General features: G+C 47.7%; 2 protein-coding genes across 2 annotated transcripts in view; one reads left to right on the forward strand and one right to left on the reverse strand.

The window, feature by feature from the left end:
* Bmp6 (bone morphogenetic protein 6) overlaps positions 1-6,492 on the forward strand; it is a 154,978-nt gene extending 148,486 nt beyond the window's left edge. Inside the window, exons 5-7 of the mRNA XM_021180022.2 lie at positions 3,518-3,594; positions 4,903-5,013; positions 5,105-6,492. Coding sequence (XP_021035681.1) covers positions 3,518-3,594; positions 4,903-5,013; positions 5,105-5,254 — 338 coding nt within the window. The 3' untranslated portion in view covers positions 5,255-6,492. The remainder of the gene's footprint in view (positions 1-3,517; positions 3,595-4,902; positions 5,014-5,104) is intronic.
* Txndc5 (thioredoxin domain containing 5) overlaps positions 6,456-15,749 on the reverse strand; it is a 28,417-nt gene continuing 19,123 nt past the window's right edge. Inside the window, exons 6-10 of the mRNA XM_021180023.2 lie at positions 14,513-14,599; positions 13,592-13,732; positions 10,889-10,971; positions 9,609-9,738; positions 6,456-7,862 (exon numbers count right to left, since the gene is read on the reverse strand). Of these exons, the coding sequence (XP_021035682.1) occupies positions 7,740-7,862; positions 9,609-9,738; positions 10,889-10,971; positions 13,592-13,732; positions 14,513-14,599 (564 nt within the window). The 3' untranslated portion in view covers positions 6,456-7,739. The remainder of the gene's footprint in view (positions 7,863-9,608; positions 9,739-10,888; positions 10,972-13,591; positions 13,733-14,512; positions 14,600-15,749) is intronic.

Consider the following 15,749-nt stretch of genomic DNA (forward strand, 5'->3'; position numbering starts at 1 on the left):
CACTGGGCTTTTCTGTGACCAGCACCCATGTTGAAGCTCTCTAGGGGCCTACGGTGAATGATATAAGTGTGGGTGTGTGACGGGGTCTTGTTACTGTAACAAAGACACTTCTATCAGGAAACTCCAAGGTTTTCTATGCCCTCAGCTAGGAAATAGAGACAAAAACAAAACAAAACAAAACAAAAACACATGATATATTTTTTGAGACAGGGTACCACTTTGTAGCCTTGGCTGACCCAGAACACACTATGAAGTCCAGGCTAGCTTTGAACTCATGGCAAGTACTCCTGCCTCAAATTTTCCAGGTTCTTAAATACTGGGATTACAGGTATGTACTATCATGCTTAACCAATACATACTTTATTATTCTACACTGCTGCTATCTGCCTAGCCTATAAAGGAAAATTATTTTAAAATCTCTGTATTTTATATGGCCAGTGATTCTAAGACTGATCTAAAAGATTTTGAAGGAAGTTTGGAGGAAGAACAAGCTAGAACTAGGTTGATTAGGGGCATCCCAGGTGAGACCCTAGGTAGGGGATCAAATAGTTGACAAGGACAGCTGGAAGAGAGTACAGGGACACAGGAGCCTTGGAATCTTCAAGAGACTGAGCCCATGTACCCAGGTGACATGAGAGGAAAGAGAGATCAGCAGCTCAAAGGAAAGTGAGGAGGACCTATAGCTGGGTATAAAATTTTAGATTAGTGGGGTTGTTCTTATGTCATTTAATATTTGAATGAATATTTTTTGTTAATCTTGCCATTAATCTACTTTATCTTCCTTTAATTTCTGCTACCTTTGAGGATTCTTTTTTATTTACTATACTCTAATTTCACCAGATTTTGGCATCATAAAAATTTATTTATTCCAATTAGGGTTCATTGTGCCTTTTTATTTAAAGATGTTTATCTTTTTTTAATTTCTAGGAAATTATCAGAGCCTTTAGGTTTCCAAATATCATTTTTCCCCTATCATAGCTGTCTGGAATTCCTAATAGAATTATGTTGGGTCTTTCAGTATGTCTTCTATGTCTTTTTATAATTTCTGACCATTTACTTATATTTGAAGAGGTTTCTTTAAATGAATGGTCTGACTCTATCTACTTCTCTCTTAAGTTATGTCTAGTGCTTAGGTCTTTCATTCTATTTCCAATACTTATTGGTTTTTATCAAGTTCTATTTCTCTCTCTCTCTCTCTCTCCCTCTCCTTTTTTCTTTCTTTCTTTCTTTCTTTCTTTCTTTCTTTCTTTCTTTCTTTCTTTCTTCCTTTCTCTCTTTCTTTCTATTTCTTATTATATATTGCATATTATTATATATTATATGCTCATTGGTTTTTATAAAGTTCTATTTGTTTGTTTCTCTCTTTTTCTCTCTCTTTCCTCCTTTCTTTCCTTTCTTCTTTCTCTCTCGCTTGCTTGCTTTCTTCCTTTCTTTCTTTTTCTTTCTTTCTTTCTTTCTTTCTTTCTTTCTTTCTTTCTTTCTTTCTTTCTTTCTTTCTTTCTTCCTTCCTTCCTTCCTTCCTTCCNCTTTCTTTCTTTCTTTCTTTCTTTCTTTCTTTCTTTCTTTCTTTCTTTCTTTCTGGCATCCACCTATCTTTAAATATCTGCCTACTCTTTGCCATAGTGTTCTCGCTTTAGTATTTCCTGCCTTGCCATTATTGACTTTTCTTTTGTAGCCTTCTCTAGAGGTTACCCTGACCTGCAACCCATTAATTTGTGTGTCCTCTTCAGTTTCTTTCATTGAAGGGTTGTTTCCAACAGGAAAGGCTTGTCTGTGTGCAGTGGTTCAGAGTGAGAATCCTCTATACCCTGCTCTGAACTTCCCTCCATGGTTGCTCTGAATTTCCTTCTCATGTAGACTTAAAATAGAGAGAGAGTTCTGCAAGGTCAGGTAGGCATCATAGGAACTGACAGGGGTGGCAATGGAGTGGATTTGCGTATATTTAGAATTAGTAAATACTTGACCCACATCTCTCTTCCCAGGCCACTAGCCTCAGTTGACATGGTTTCTTTACAGAATTCTGAGTTCTGTACCCTTTCTTCTGATTTGGGGTTGGGAATTCTAAGAGGATAAGTGTGAACGTCTAGTGCAAATACATTCGTGAGGTAACTCATTGGTTTGTATAGTTGATTGACAAAGGCAGAGGTTGTGTGTGTGTGTGTGTGTGTGTGTGTGTGTGTGTGTGTATGAGAGAGAGAGAGAGAGAGAGAGAGAGAGAGAGAGAGAGAGATAGATCTGGATTCTGTATATCTTCTTAACCCTGTAAGAGGAAGAATCTTCCTTCAAAAACTGGCTCCTTATCCTTCCTTCCTTCTCTGTCCTCTCCTACATAACAAATGCATCCATGTGCCCTTTAAAACCATAGCTCTGAGCCCACTGGTTCAAAGTCCACATCATTGTTAGCATTCCGAGTCATTCATTTTTCCAGTTGTATCTCCCAACTCTTTATGATTCCTCCAGTCCATCCCAGCATAACTGTTCCCCACTCCCATTGTCCCTTCTACAAGCTTCAGGAGTCATTGATCCATGACCCTTGAATATTGACCCATGACCCTTGACCATACCACTTGTATTCTGAGTTGTATTTGAGCTACTTGAGTACATAATAGCTCACAGCCTTGCTGAGACTCCAATTCTTGGAGGGCATAGCTATATGAAATCCATCTCTCTGCTCCCCATGTCACAAAATAGCACTTCTGATTGGCTGGAATGAATCAAAGTGCTCCCATGTCTCCTGTGGAGGTTGTTAAGCCAGGCCAGTGGCTCCTGAACTGCACAGGCAGGTTCAGCAGATTGTTTTGGGGGAAAGTGGTGATTTTGGAATGATTGTTTCAGGGCACATATATAGGTCTCAACCCCAGCAATGAGGCTGGAGCTCAACGGGAGAGCATGGTCTCACCCTTTCCTCCATTTCTGAGCCTCCTGGTTGGCTCCTGATCATAAAACTTCTTCAGGACATTCTTTGGGGGGGGGGGGCAGAAGCTATCCCCAAAGTCCCATGCCATGTCTGGATAGTTCACATCTGAAATATAGTCAGTCAATCCTGTTTAGTACAGCCACATATGTATCATCTTTCAAGTCCAGTGGAAATCTCCACACATCCCTCTGTAAACCCTACATGAAGCAGTTACACACATCTGTTGCTTAAAGGTGCCCATTAAATCAACATGGTATCCAAAGCAGACACAAAGAGGAGAGTGCCCTAAAGCTCCATGACCCCTCTAACACGGTGCCAACTCTTATCTCACCATTTCAAAGCCAAAGGGGGTCTGAACACTTAAACAACTTTTCTTTTGAAACATGATTAGAAAAACAATTAATGATTAATTTCTTCAGTGGCTCTAAATTTGGGCAAACAACTGGGAGCTCAGCTGAGCTGTTGTGGGGGCCACATGTGTCAACAGCTGTCCTGAGCCTCATCCATTGCCTGGGATGTATGAGAGGAAACATTTCATACAAGTTTCTAAGTGATGGAGCAAATGAGCTAACAAGTGTGTCTTTTTATGTCCTCCAACAGACTACAACGGCAGTGAGTTAAAAACAGCTTGCAAGAAGCATGAGCTCTATGTGAGCTTCCAGGACCTGGGATGGCAGGTGAGTCTCAGGGTAAGGAGGGTGTAGTAGGTGCCTTGATCTTTTCTCACCAATGGCTGCTATCATCAGCTTCCTGGAGCTGCCATAGCAATCCAAGGAGCCCTCAAATGTTCAAGCCTCTGGAGTTAGGACAGGAAAACCCAGCCTGCTGATATACCCAGTGCACCCTGGCCCTTTTGTGGGTTTTCAAAGCTCCGTGACATCCTCAAACCCAAGGCCTACTTCTGTCTTACCTCATTCTTTAAAAGTCCAAGGGGATGGGCATATTTATGTATACATTTGAATAACTTTTATTTTGAAACAGGACAGGATTACCAAAAAAAAGTAATGCATTTTTCCAGTAGCTCTAAACTGGCTCTGCCCCTGCATAGAAGAACATGTTTGGCCCATACACCAAGTCCAGCTCTAGGTGTGATGAGAAACGGGAGATTGACAGGAACATAATGGGATCCTGCAGAGGATCCTTTGGGTCCAAGTCCACACAACAGATCCCGGCTTTCAATGTTTTAACTGACCACGTTTCAGCTGTGTGTTCAGTGGATCTAGTGCTCTGAGATTCGAGGTTGAGTCTTTCTCTGGCTATAGTCTCCTCTCCTCAGGGGTGGCAGCAGAAGCTACAGCTCCTGATCAGCCCCACAGTGCACTGTGCTAAGCTAGGATGCTCGGGACATTAGGTATACTGTAGGCACTTTCACTTTATTGGGGTGTAACCAAGGAACATTTGTACTTCGAGCCATTCACCCATTCTCTTAGTCAGGGTTTCACTGCTGTGAACAGACACCATGACCAAGGCAAGTCATAGAAAGGACAACATTTAATTGGGGCTGGCTTACAGGTTCAGAGGTTCAATCCAGTATCATCAGAACATGGCAGTGTCCAGGCAGGCATGGTGTATCAGGAGCTGAGAAATCTACATCTTCATCTGAAGGCTACTAGCAGAATACTGGCTTCCAGGAAGCTAGGATGAGGTCTTAAAGGCCCCCCACACAGTGACATACCTACTCCAACAGGGCCATACCTTCTAATAGTGCCACTCCCTGGCCCAAGCATATACAAACCATCACACCCACTTAATCCCAGACCTAACAGGTTCCTAGCAGCTAGGAGCCCATAGAACGACTGGAAACTCTAGGGTCTGACAAACAGGCTCAAACTTCACTTCAATGTGAACTTGGGCAATTCCCAAAACTCCCTGCATGTCCCCATATTGTGCACCACGGACAAAGCCTTCTCTTGGGGCCACTGGGAGTGCAGATGGAATAGGGTTGCCTGGTGATCCTTCACTGCTTCCTTTTGCTTTATCTCAAGGACTGGATCATTGCACCCAAAGGCTATGCTGCCAACTACTGTGATGGAGAGTGTTCCTTCCCACTCAACGCACACATGAATGCCACCAACCACGCCATTGTACAGACCTTGGTGAGTGCTCCAACCCGGCTGTAAATGGGATCGAGCCTAGATCTGGTGTCATTTCTAACAGTCCCCTCCCACACTTCTATTCTGGAAACAGGTCCACCTTATGAATCCTGAGTACGTCCCCAAACCATGCTGCGCACCAACCAAACTGAACGCCATCTCGGTTCTTTACTTCGATGATAACTCCAATGTCATCTTGAAAAAGTACAGGAATATGGTCGTGAGAGCTTGTGGTTGCCATTAAGTTGAAGCTGGTGGGGGTGTGTGTTTGTGTGTGGGTGGGGGCATGGTTCTGCCTTGGATTCCTAACAACGACATCTGCCTTAAACCACGAACAGCAGCACAGCGAAGCGGGATGGTGACATGCAGAGGGATGGTAACCCGCTGGTGCCTTAGCCTACTGAGGCTTTTATGAGGACCTTGTCAAGGGCTTTCCCAGTTCCTAACTGAGCAGTTGCTTGTCTGCAGGAAGCTGGAAGGCTTGCAGTACAGGCCTGGAAACTGCAGTTGCCCAATGTTCGCCTCCCCCAATCCTACCTGGGCTAGTTTTAGCTTTTAGATCTAGATGCTTGTGGTGTAAGTAAAGAGTAAACTTGAAGGAATATTAAATATCCCTGGGTTGAAAGACCCGGTGGTGGCTCTACAGCACCCATCCCAGGGAGATTTTTGCAGACATCCGAATGGAGGGGAGGAGGGCACTTTTTCAGGTTCCATTCCCAGCAAGGGCAGCTCACACAGGACCTGCAGCCTGGCCATCAACAGGCTCTGTGGAGGTGCCTTCTGTCTACTGTTGTAGTTACGTGTTTTGTGTTGACTCTCGGTGGTGTGAGAATGTACTAATCTCTGTCAAGACAAACTGTAGCATTTCCACCCCATCCTCCTGCCTTCCTCACAGAATTCTTTACTAGAACCCAAAGTAGACAGACCGTACTTTGTGGCAGAGCCAGGAAGCATCTGCAGTAGCCTTCATTTAAGCCACAGAACAGCAGAATGAGATTCTGCATCTCGTGGGCAGCCTGGCTGGACAAGCGTGTTAACATCAGGAACGCTGGCTCCAACATCGGCTCTGTAACCCCTAACTCTGCTCTTTGCCTTTTCCCTACCTTAGCATTCCATGGCTCAGGGCTAGAGTCTAAAGCAGAAACCCAGAGAGGGAAGGGCCCTGCCTCTAAGAATGGGTTTGTCAAGGTGAGCATGCTGTGTGTAAACCAAAACCACCATGTCCTCTCGTAGAAAGTAAGACTCAGACTGAATCTTAGAATATTTTTTAAATGTCCTTTTTACAATCATGTACCGGGAAGCCAATTTCATACTAAACTGATTAAATAATACATTTACAATCTGTAACTGTACTTACAGCCTTCTTTGTAAATAGAAACTATAATTTATTGTCTATTTTATATCCATTTTGCTGTAACATTTAAGCAAAGACCAGACTTTTTTTCTTTAAAAAAAAAAGTTTATTTAGAAAGTATAAACCAATTGTACCACTTGAGTTTTCTTTTCATGTAAGACTCATGATGCTGAGCTGAAGCCACTGTGACCCACACATGATTAATAATAAACGTTCCTAACAGGCTGGCGGAGTGCCTCTGCTCCCGATGTTTAGGAAGCAGGCGTGGTCTGGTTTCAAGTCTCCTGGCTACACGTCTTGTGCCAGGTCTTGATTTCACCCCACTCGTGGGAGGCAGGTGAAGGGCCTGGGCACAAACACGTGTTTCTGAGAACAAGACAGACAGAGGCGTGACGTAGGCTGCATCTTCACAGAGTTACGAGCAGTGGCGTCTAATAACCTGGAAGGCGGGAACCGGAAGGAGCCGTGCGATATCCAACTTTGGGCTTCCTAGGCAAGGGCAGCCCTGCCGACTGCAGTCTTTGGTCTTGAGGTCAAATGAATCCCACTGCTCAATCATTAGAGAGCTGGTCAGCCTCCTTTAAGGTGGAGATTGTAAAGCGAGCTGCTAAAAGAACTACTTAGGAAGAGAATCAGAAGCCGTTTCTAGGAAGGCCCGAGAGGAGCTGCAGAGACTCCCTGGTCCTTGGACCTGGGAAAGCCTGTCGGGTGAGGACCCACCTTGTGGTGCATCCCACACCCTCCCTTTCTGCAGAAGACGTACGTCTCCACACACCACCCGATGCAAAGCAGACAAGAGGATCCTTTGAACAGCATGAGTATTTGGGGCACACATCAGAAGTACCATTTGTTATGGCTTACCTCTCTCCACTAGAGAAGTAATGAGACCCAGGAACCCAACAGTGGCTGTGAAGGGATCTCCAGGGCTCCGTGGACTTTTGTTTTGAAATCTGTTCACTATGGACCGACACCTTACTAAGTCAAAAGTGCCGCAGGCCTCCTTCCCAGAACTCAGGCAATTCAACAAATTGCTTCTGCGAGATGATTTCCTTACATCCCTGGGAGCCAGCAGAGTTCAGCAATTTGGCTTTCCTTGACTATATTTTAAGTTGCAAAGGGAGCCAATTTAATTCTGTCAAGAGAAGGGTTACAGGATGGATCGCCACTGAAAACGTTTGGTTTGCCCAGGGACCGTGAGCCATGATTAGAGAAACTTAAGGTCCGTAGTGTGTGGCGGCTCAGAGCACACAGGAAGCAACACAAGCTCAATACATTCAGCTTTCTGACTAACCACAGTGAAAACAGTGTGTCCGTGTGAGGTCACGCCTAAGCACAGGGTGCCTAAGCCCAGGCTGGATGACTTCCCCGGGGTCTCCTATAGTTCATCCTTTGCCTGGCGCAGAACAAAGCTGTGTAAGGAGTCGAGGTCTCTACCTCCATTGTGTTCTCCCACTTTTTCACCTCCTCGGAAAAGCAGCAATGTGGGATAACCTCGTACCTTTAAAGGAGAAAGAGAGAGTGCTTTAAGCCACACACACACACAGAGATGGTTCAGTCTGTAAAGTGCCACACACAGAGTAAGTATGAGGACTTGAATTTGGTTCTCCAGCATCCATGTACAAAGAATGTGCTGATGTACCCATCTAGAATCTCAGTGCTGCTGGGCTTGAGACCAGAGGATCTCAGAGCTTACTGGCTTGCCAGCCCAAGCCATCAGTGAGTGCTAGGTTCAGTGAAAGATCCTAAGAAAGACATCTGATGTCAATGTTTTAGAGTCCACACAGCACACGCACACAAACCTGCTCAGGTAAGGCTGGGAAATTCTGAAGGTACTATCAGTGCTACTGTATGTTTGGGGTACACATGAGGTCCTGGTTCTATGCCCTGCACCATACATATATAGAAGGCAAATTATAAATGGTATACACATAGCCCATAACATCATATGCTGAGCTCAGAATGAATATGCCAGTTAAGCAGACCATCTCTCCAGCCATGGCCTTTTCCAGGGGTGTTTTGATTCACTCATTCCTTTCAGCCCCATCCTTCAGCAGCCTGCTTATAACTGAAGGCTGAGCCTTTGGGTGGTTAGGACAAGGCAGCTGCTGGACAGTTATGGGGCCGTGAAAGGCAGCCTGTTTTGGTTGAGTGAAGCTTGCTCCGGAGACCCAGTAGGAAACTCTAAAAGGGACGGAACAGTGAGCCAAGTTCCCAGAGACAGGTGCCTGATACCACAGAGCCCCCAAGCCCCTGGCATTCTAGCTAGACTCTACCCTCACAGTTACCTGACAATAGCCAGGTGTGCTCCTCCCCACAGCTACCCTGCAACTGCAAGATAGCCCAGCCCACTATAAAAGGGACTGCTTGGCCCTCCTCTCTCTTAAGCTCTCACCTTTCTTATTCTCATTTCTAGCCCTCCTTCTCCCCCCCCCCCACCTCTTTAGCTTCTCTCTTTCTCTCCACCTTTCTACAATAAAGCTCTAAAACCATAGACCATCTCTGTTCTTCAAGGCCCTCTGTGTTTGAACTATGGGATAGGCTTTCCCCTAAAGAGCTGCGTGTAACCTCAGGCTTCAGACTGAACCAAGGACTCTCACCCACGTGGGAACCACCCAGTGCCCCCTATCCCCCTGCCCTCTCCTCTCTTCAGCTCTGGGGATGATAGGGATGCCCCTGGGGCCCCCACTTTGTTCTCAGCTCTTCCGATAGACAGCAGCGTCTGGGATATCCAAGACAAAATTGTTATCTCTGGCTTCCCTGAGGCCCAGAGACCTTGGAGCCCTTTCATCCCCTGAGGGCTGGGGTCCGTGGCTTCCCACAGCCAGACCCAGGGCCGAGTGGGGAGCAAGCGTTAGTTCTTCACGTCTACCCGTCCAGAGCACTGGAACTCTGGTGGGACGCAGGTTTTCTCCCACCCCTTTATCCCCCCATGTCCGCTGCCCAACAGCCGGTCAGCAGGCAGCACCCCACTCTCAACACGTCGCATCTTAGGACCGTATAGCTAGACCCCAGCAAGAACCCAGAGCCCCACTCTGAAAGGCCAGCCTCCTCTACTGCAAAAGGCTCTTTATTTCTCAAATGGCACAACTCAAGATACAAACCATTCTCTAGGGAGGCCTGGCCAGAGTGAGCGAACTCATTCCAGGATGCTGAGTGAAGGTCCCCTGGGGCACTGATCCAATCCTCAGCTCCGCCTCCAGGCACGTTTCGCCCCTCCCCCGCACCTCCTTCCTGAGGTACCCACCGAATACTTGCTGCAGATGTTGCGCTCAGCGGTGCAGTCCACTTCTGCGATGGTGACATCTGCCAAGCCTGGGAATTCCTTTTTAGAGAGCTCCTCCCAGGTAGGAGCCAGATTCTTACAGTGGCCACACCTAGAAGAGAGCAGGGCCAGCTGTACCAAGATCTGGTCACCACACCCTCGCGGAGTCCGTTATAACCACCAAATTCTCCCACTGGGTGCACATGGGCCCGCCCTTCCTCTCCTAAGGAGGAAGTGAAAGCCCTGCCACCTTTGGTTGCCTGACAGAAGTGAGCAGGTTTGCAAAGTTAGACTCTGATCCCACAGAATGGTGAGCAGAGCTGACACCTAAAGTCAGAGTGAGCAGCAGGGGGAGCGGGAATCACATGTGGGGTCACACAGTGATGGTGTAGATTGCACTGCCTGGGCAGGGCATCCTTGATAGGTCATTCACAACAGAGCTCTGCTCCAATCTTCCCTTTGCTGCCGTTTGCTCTCTTTCTGCCTTTCCCACTTCTCTCTCCACTCACCTATCTGTACAGCTCTGGGGGCTTCTAAACAAGAAGGTTAATAGCATTGGGTGGCACCCTTTCTCCTTTGTTTCTCTTTGTAGCTCAGGCTGGCCACAAACTCACAGTCCTCCTGCCTTAGCATCCCTGGTGCTAGGACTTCAGGCCTGAGTCTCCTTTCTATTCAAGGGCAAAAGCTGCCCAACTCACGGGTCATATCCTCCTTAGCAGCACACCTGCATGCAGCAGCACCCGAGTACACGAAGCAACAAGCTGATAGGGGTGTCACGGTGACCACTGTGTATTTGGGTTGATCATCTCTATGTACTGTGCTTGTTCAAGTGGACTGTACTTACAAAGACATAAGGAAACTCAGGTTCAGGGCCAGCACAGGACATGCAGGTTACAGCTATTCATGAAAGTCATGGGACCCATCCATCCTCCAGTGCCAGGCTATCTAGGTCTCCATTTGCTCTCCGTCCACTGAGATTCTAGTCCCTGAGAACCCCGTGGCAGGAAGGTTTGGGTAACTAGGTCATGTACTGAATGGCTCGACGAGAAAGCTGAGCCCATCACAATTCACTGATGGTTTTGTTTGTGCCTAAGTAGACTGAGCTTTAAAAGTGAATGCTCATCTTTCTCTCTAAAATAACCGTTGCTGCACGGGGTACAGTAGAGTCATTTCCTGCAAGGTGGCCTACATGTGAGTGCCACTCCGCTGAGAGACATGCTGTGACAAGGAGCACTGGCACAATGTTTGAGGTGGCCACTTACCACGGAGCATAGAACTTGACGAAGGTTATCCCCTGAGCAATAGTGTCCTCGAAGCTCTTCTCGGTGAGTGCCAGCACAGTGCCCTTCAGGGGAGAAAGGTCAATTTAAACACACTGATTAGAGCAGAACAGGGCAGAAGATGGGATCTGGCCAGAGCAGCCTACAAGTTACATGCAGGGCAGCCATATGATCTCTTGATGGACAGAGACATTGGCACAGGGACCAGGGTACCAAGTCCAAGAGCTGCCGAGGGGTGTGGGCAGGACACTGAGACCCTTCAATGACCTTCCCACTTCTCAGACCTCTGTTCTACCCATAACCAGCCCATGGGCTTCAGGTACTGTCTACCAGGTCTCTGCAGCATGGACCAGTCCATTCTAGGCTAGGCCTATAGCTCCCAGGCTTGTAGCCCAAGATGCCTCTGTGGGTCTGCATGAGCTCACATGCTGTGTTTCTCTCCTGCCCTGCCTATCTTCAAGCATCTACCTCTTCTAGCCAACAGGGACCTGCTGCACGGGTGTGGTGGATGGTTTCCATTATACCCATACCAATGGGCCTCTATGTACTCTGATGTACAAAAAACTGCATGGACCCAACTCAGGCTAGAGCCTCATGCAGGCATTTTAAACAGTTCTGTCTTGACAGTTCTTCATGCCAGTGTTCAGCAGCCCTCTCAGAGGCGCTGGGGTGCATTCATCACACAATCTGGACCTCCAACAGTCAGTACACGGGGTCCACGTACTGACTACAAACACTACTGTCCTACGTCCAGATAAGCAGCCATGTTCTCCAGGAGGCCAGATTAGAGATGGAAAACTTCGTTATAAATAGCCATGGTGTTTGCTGAAAGCACTTGCAATGTGTAATTACCCTGTTAGGGATGACACACATGCTCCCCTAACGTGGGTGGTCACGTTTCTTAAACCAAAACTTAAGGAATGAGACCCTAAGCTTGAGGAGGCTTCTTGCTGCCCGGGCAGGGGCAGCTGACAGCACTGATTTATCCAATTTCCAAGTACTGAGTTTTCTTGAGTGATGGTTCCAGTGTGCGTCACCCTCTCTCTACATGACGGGTATTCAGTGAGTCACTGCCCTCATCCCAGGGGACCGGCCCATGACCCCCAGTGTCCCACTGTCAAAGGAAGAGCTCAGCAGTGGTTGCTGAGACAACACTGTCCCCGCAGTTATACCTTGATGTCCACAGGATGCTGGCGCCAGGGACCTCCCTAGTCCACAGTCCAAGGATTTGCACCCATGAAATGACTAGGCAATCTGCATGGCGTATACACAGATCCTCCCATAGACTTTAACTGCTACCTGTCGCTCACTGTGGCCCTCCTGCCCTGGTCCTGAGTGCTGCACTGAGTGTTTGCTCCATCTTCTCATACATACAACCTGGAAACCAGCCCCAGGCAACCAAACGTCCCACCCCCCACTTCTTACTGTGTTTGGGTATCTGCCACCATTGGCCAGAGACTCCTCGTATTGGAGTGACCTCAGAGCCCGCCTCTTTTCTAGCCCCCGCCCCACCCCCTGAACTATCCTCACTAGAGTGGGGTCCTTAGGCTCCCCTCCTCCTGCCCCCGCTGCCTCACCCTTGCTTTGGGGTCTCCTTGTCATTCAGAGCCCAATGCCTCAGCAGCTGCACGTCATCTTCCCGAAGCTGACCTGCTCCAACCTGCCAAGGCTCCACCCTCCAAGCTCCTATCCCTGGCTGCTCTCTGGCACCTCTCTACTGGACCTGGTTCCTCCTAGTGCTTTCCTGACACACAACAGCCAATTCTCCTGACCATATCCAGCTCCCATGCGCCCCCATCTGGCAACTTGCTCATGTCTCTTCTCTCTAGGCTGACTACCTCCTTGGTGACTACCTCTTTGACCCCATGACACCTGCTCATCTCTGTTCTCACCGTTTCCTCCGGAGACCCAGCATCCTTCACAGGTTGGGAAACAATTCCAAGGGCTCCTCCCCCAGTCCCCAGTATCCCATGATAGTGTCTAGAATGCACCTAAAGCTTACTAAATGCAAAACTCAAAGTCTAAAATCCAAGCTCCCCTGGGGATGGAGCATGGCTCAGTGGTTAAGACTGCATGCTCCACGGCAGAGGATTCAGGTGTGGTTCTCAGCGCCCGCACTAGACAGCTCACAACTGCCTGTAGCTCCGGTGTCTAGGGGATGCCCCCGGCCTCTGCAGGTGCCTGCACACACCCCTACCTACACAAAGAACTAAAAATAATGAGAATAAATCTTAAAACCAAAGAGGCCTGAATGAGTAAGAGCAGAGGCTGCCTAAATGGGTGACACGTTTTGCGATCTGGCTACCCCATCTTCTCCATAGCCCTTCCTGATGCATATCTCCCAAGAGCCTTTGCTACGGGGCCAAAGTGAAATAACCAGCCAGCTCTGGAGGGAACAGAAATGGGGCCAGGGCAGCGGAGAAGAATCACAGCAAACTCTCACATATATATCTTTCCCAAGTAACTAGAGCAAACGGACAGACTCTGGAGGCTTGACACTAAGCACCTTCCCTCAGGGTCTTCTCACCTCTACCTCAGGGATTCTCAAGGGACACCTCTGCTGACCTTGGCCATGAGGTGCATGTAGCAGTAGACCAGAAACAATTTCACACTCAGAAGACCCCATGTGAGAAGACTCTGTATAGATACTCAGGTCCCTCTCCCTCCATTCTGACAAACACCTACCTTGTCGCCCGTGGGCTCAGCAGCCATCACTGGGGCCTCTGACGGCTCAACGGTCTCCGGAGCTGCCTCTGAACCCTGCAGCTGGGACTGCACATAGTCTTTCAGTGACTCCAAGTCCCGCTTTCCCTTGTACTGATCCACCTGTCGAAGACACACGGGCTCAGTCAACATTCTTGGTCGTAGGCCATCTGTCCCACCCCATCTGTCCGGTTAGACCCCTATCAGGAATCTCAGTGCCAGCCATGTGTGTGTGTGTATCTTGTGAGCAGCCGCTCCCACTCAGATGGGAAATTAGATTGATTTCACCATCCCCATCCCAAGCTGTACATCATCAGAGTCTAAAGTAGGAGCTAGCCATTCATCCATCGACTTCCTTGAGAATTCTGAGATGCTAACCATGGGCAAGGCATTGACAGAACCCCACCAGGAGCAAAGATTAATCTCCTTCTGAGGGCTAAAAGGTCCTTCATACTGGAGCACAGGGGTCCAGGGCCTGCACAGGTGTCTAATTTCAGTGGAAACCCAAGCTTACCAAAATGCCTCAGAACAGTTTGGCAAATGCCAGTTTTGTTTTTACCAGGTCTATCAGTAAAGGGAGGCACACACATCCACACGCATTAAACAGTACACGTTCCTCCAACAGCTGACAGTAGCCATTTCCTGAATCTATACACTCTCAGTAACTCAGCCACAGTGGCTAGTGGAAAGGTTATCCCCACACAGCACACAGGAGCTAAAGACATACCTTCTTAGCCGGGTGGTGGTGGCGCACGCCTTTAATCCCAGCACTTGGGAGGCAGAGACAGGTGGATTTCTAAGTTCGAGGCCAGCCTGGTCTACAAAGTGAATTCCAGGACAGCCAGGGCTATACAGAGAAACCCTGTCTCGAAAACAACAACAACAACAACAAAAAAGACATACCTTCTTGCCATCTCGAAACCAGAGCAGAGTTGGATAGCCTCTGACCTGATGCTCTGAGCAGACAGCGTAGTGCTGCGTGCAGTCAACCTGAAAACAGAACCCCAGAGCACTCAGCTGGCTTCTCCACAGCCTTGCAAAAGGCACTATCAGACCATTTATACTTAAAAAGTAAAGTTTTAATCCAGATCCCAGAGCAACCGTGGCAGCAATGTGCAAGCTTTAAGAAGATTCTGCCTAGAAGCCACACCCACGATAATGGGACGTGGTGAGGGGATTCGTCTTCAGATACGGGATTTATTTGAATTTAACTGAAAATGGCAGGTCTAGGAAGTCCCATTGTGTGGGAGGGAGTGTGAGGCAGGCTGCTGAGAGTAAGACATTCACTGGACACTCACCTGGGCATTTCCCAATGCTAGGAAACCTGATATCTCTGGCAGTTACAGTTTCAAATCAAGGGAGGTGGGGGGGTGGGAGGGGGACAGCTCAATGACAAAGCATGTTAGCATGTGCACAGGTCCCTGTTGTTCAGTTCCTGTGCACACAGCCCAACAAACTGGGGCAAGTGGCCCATGTTTAATAAGAACATTCAGTAAGTGTAGCATTATAACTTGTCCAAGTAAGAATTTCAGTAGCTATTTATTTTGGTGGGAACTGAACCCAGGGCCTGTTCATAGGAGGCAAGCACAGCTGAGCTACATCCCCTGCCCTTTTCTTAAGATATTTTTATTTTGAGATAGAGTCCCAATGAGCTGTCCCAGCTGGCCTTGAATTTGTAATCCTCCTGCCTCAGACTCCAGAATAGCTGAGATTAGAGACCTGTACCATCAGGCCTGGCTCAGGTTACTACATGTAAAGCAAGATTCTGCTTGCCTGATATTTTTACAAGCATTATTTTTTAATTTTTTTTTTAATCATTAAAATTGGCCAAGCGGAACTAAGCTGGCTTTCACTGTGTCAATAAAGTGGAGTTTAAATTATGTTAAGCGGTAAGGCTGCAGCAAGAGCCATTAGGTGTTAAAATGAAGTCCAGGAAGCTTCCAGCCAGGTCTGTGAGGGGCATAAGCATTCTCCAGGGAGGGTCCTGGAATAAACGTCCTTCCCAGCCTGTGACTGCTCATGTCTGCTTCTGCTTAGAGCCTTTACTGAATAAAGTAGAGACAAATCACCTCCCATAAAAACTCTTAAATTGAAGTAAGGACGCCAAGACTGAGGCAGGATGGAAGGCAAGATGTATTTT

Source organism: Mus caroli, chromosome 13 (assembly GCF_900094665.2).
Source record: "Mus caroli chromosome 13, CAROLI_EIJ_v1.1, whole genome shotgun sequence".
NCBI classification, from domain to species: domain Eukaryota; kingdom Metazoa; phylum Chordata; class Mammalia; order Rodentia; family Muridae; genus Mus; species Mus caroli.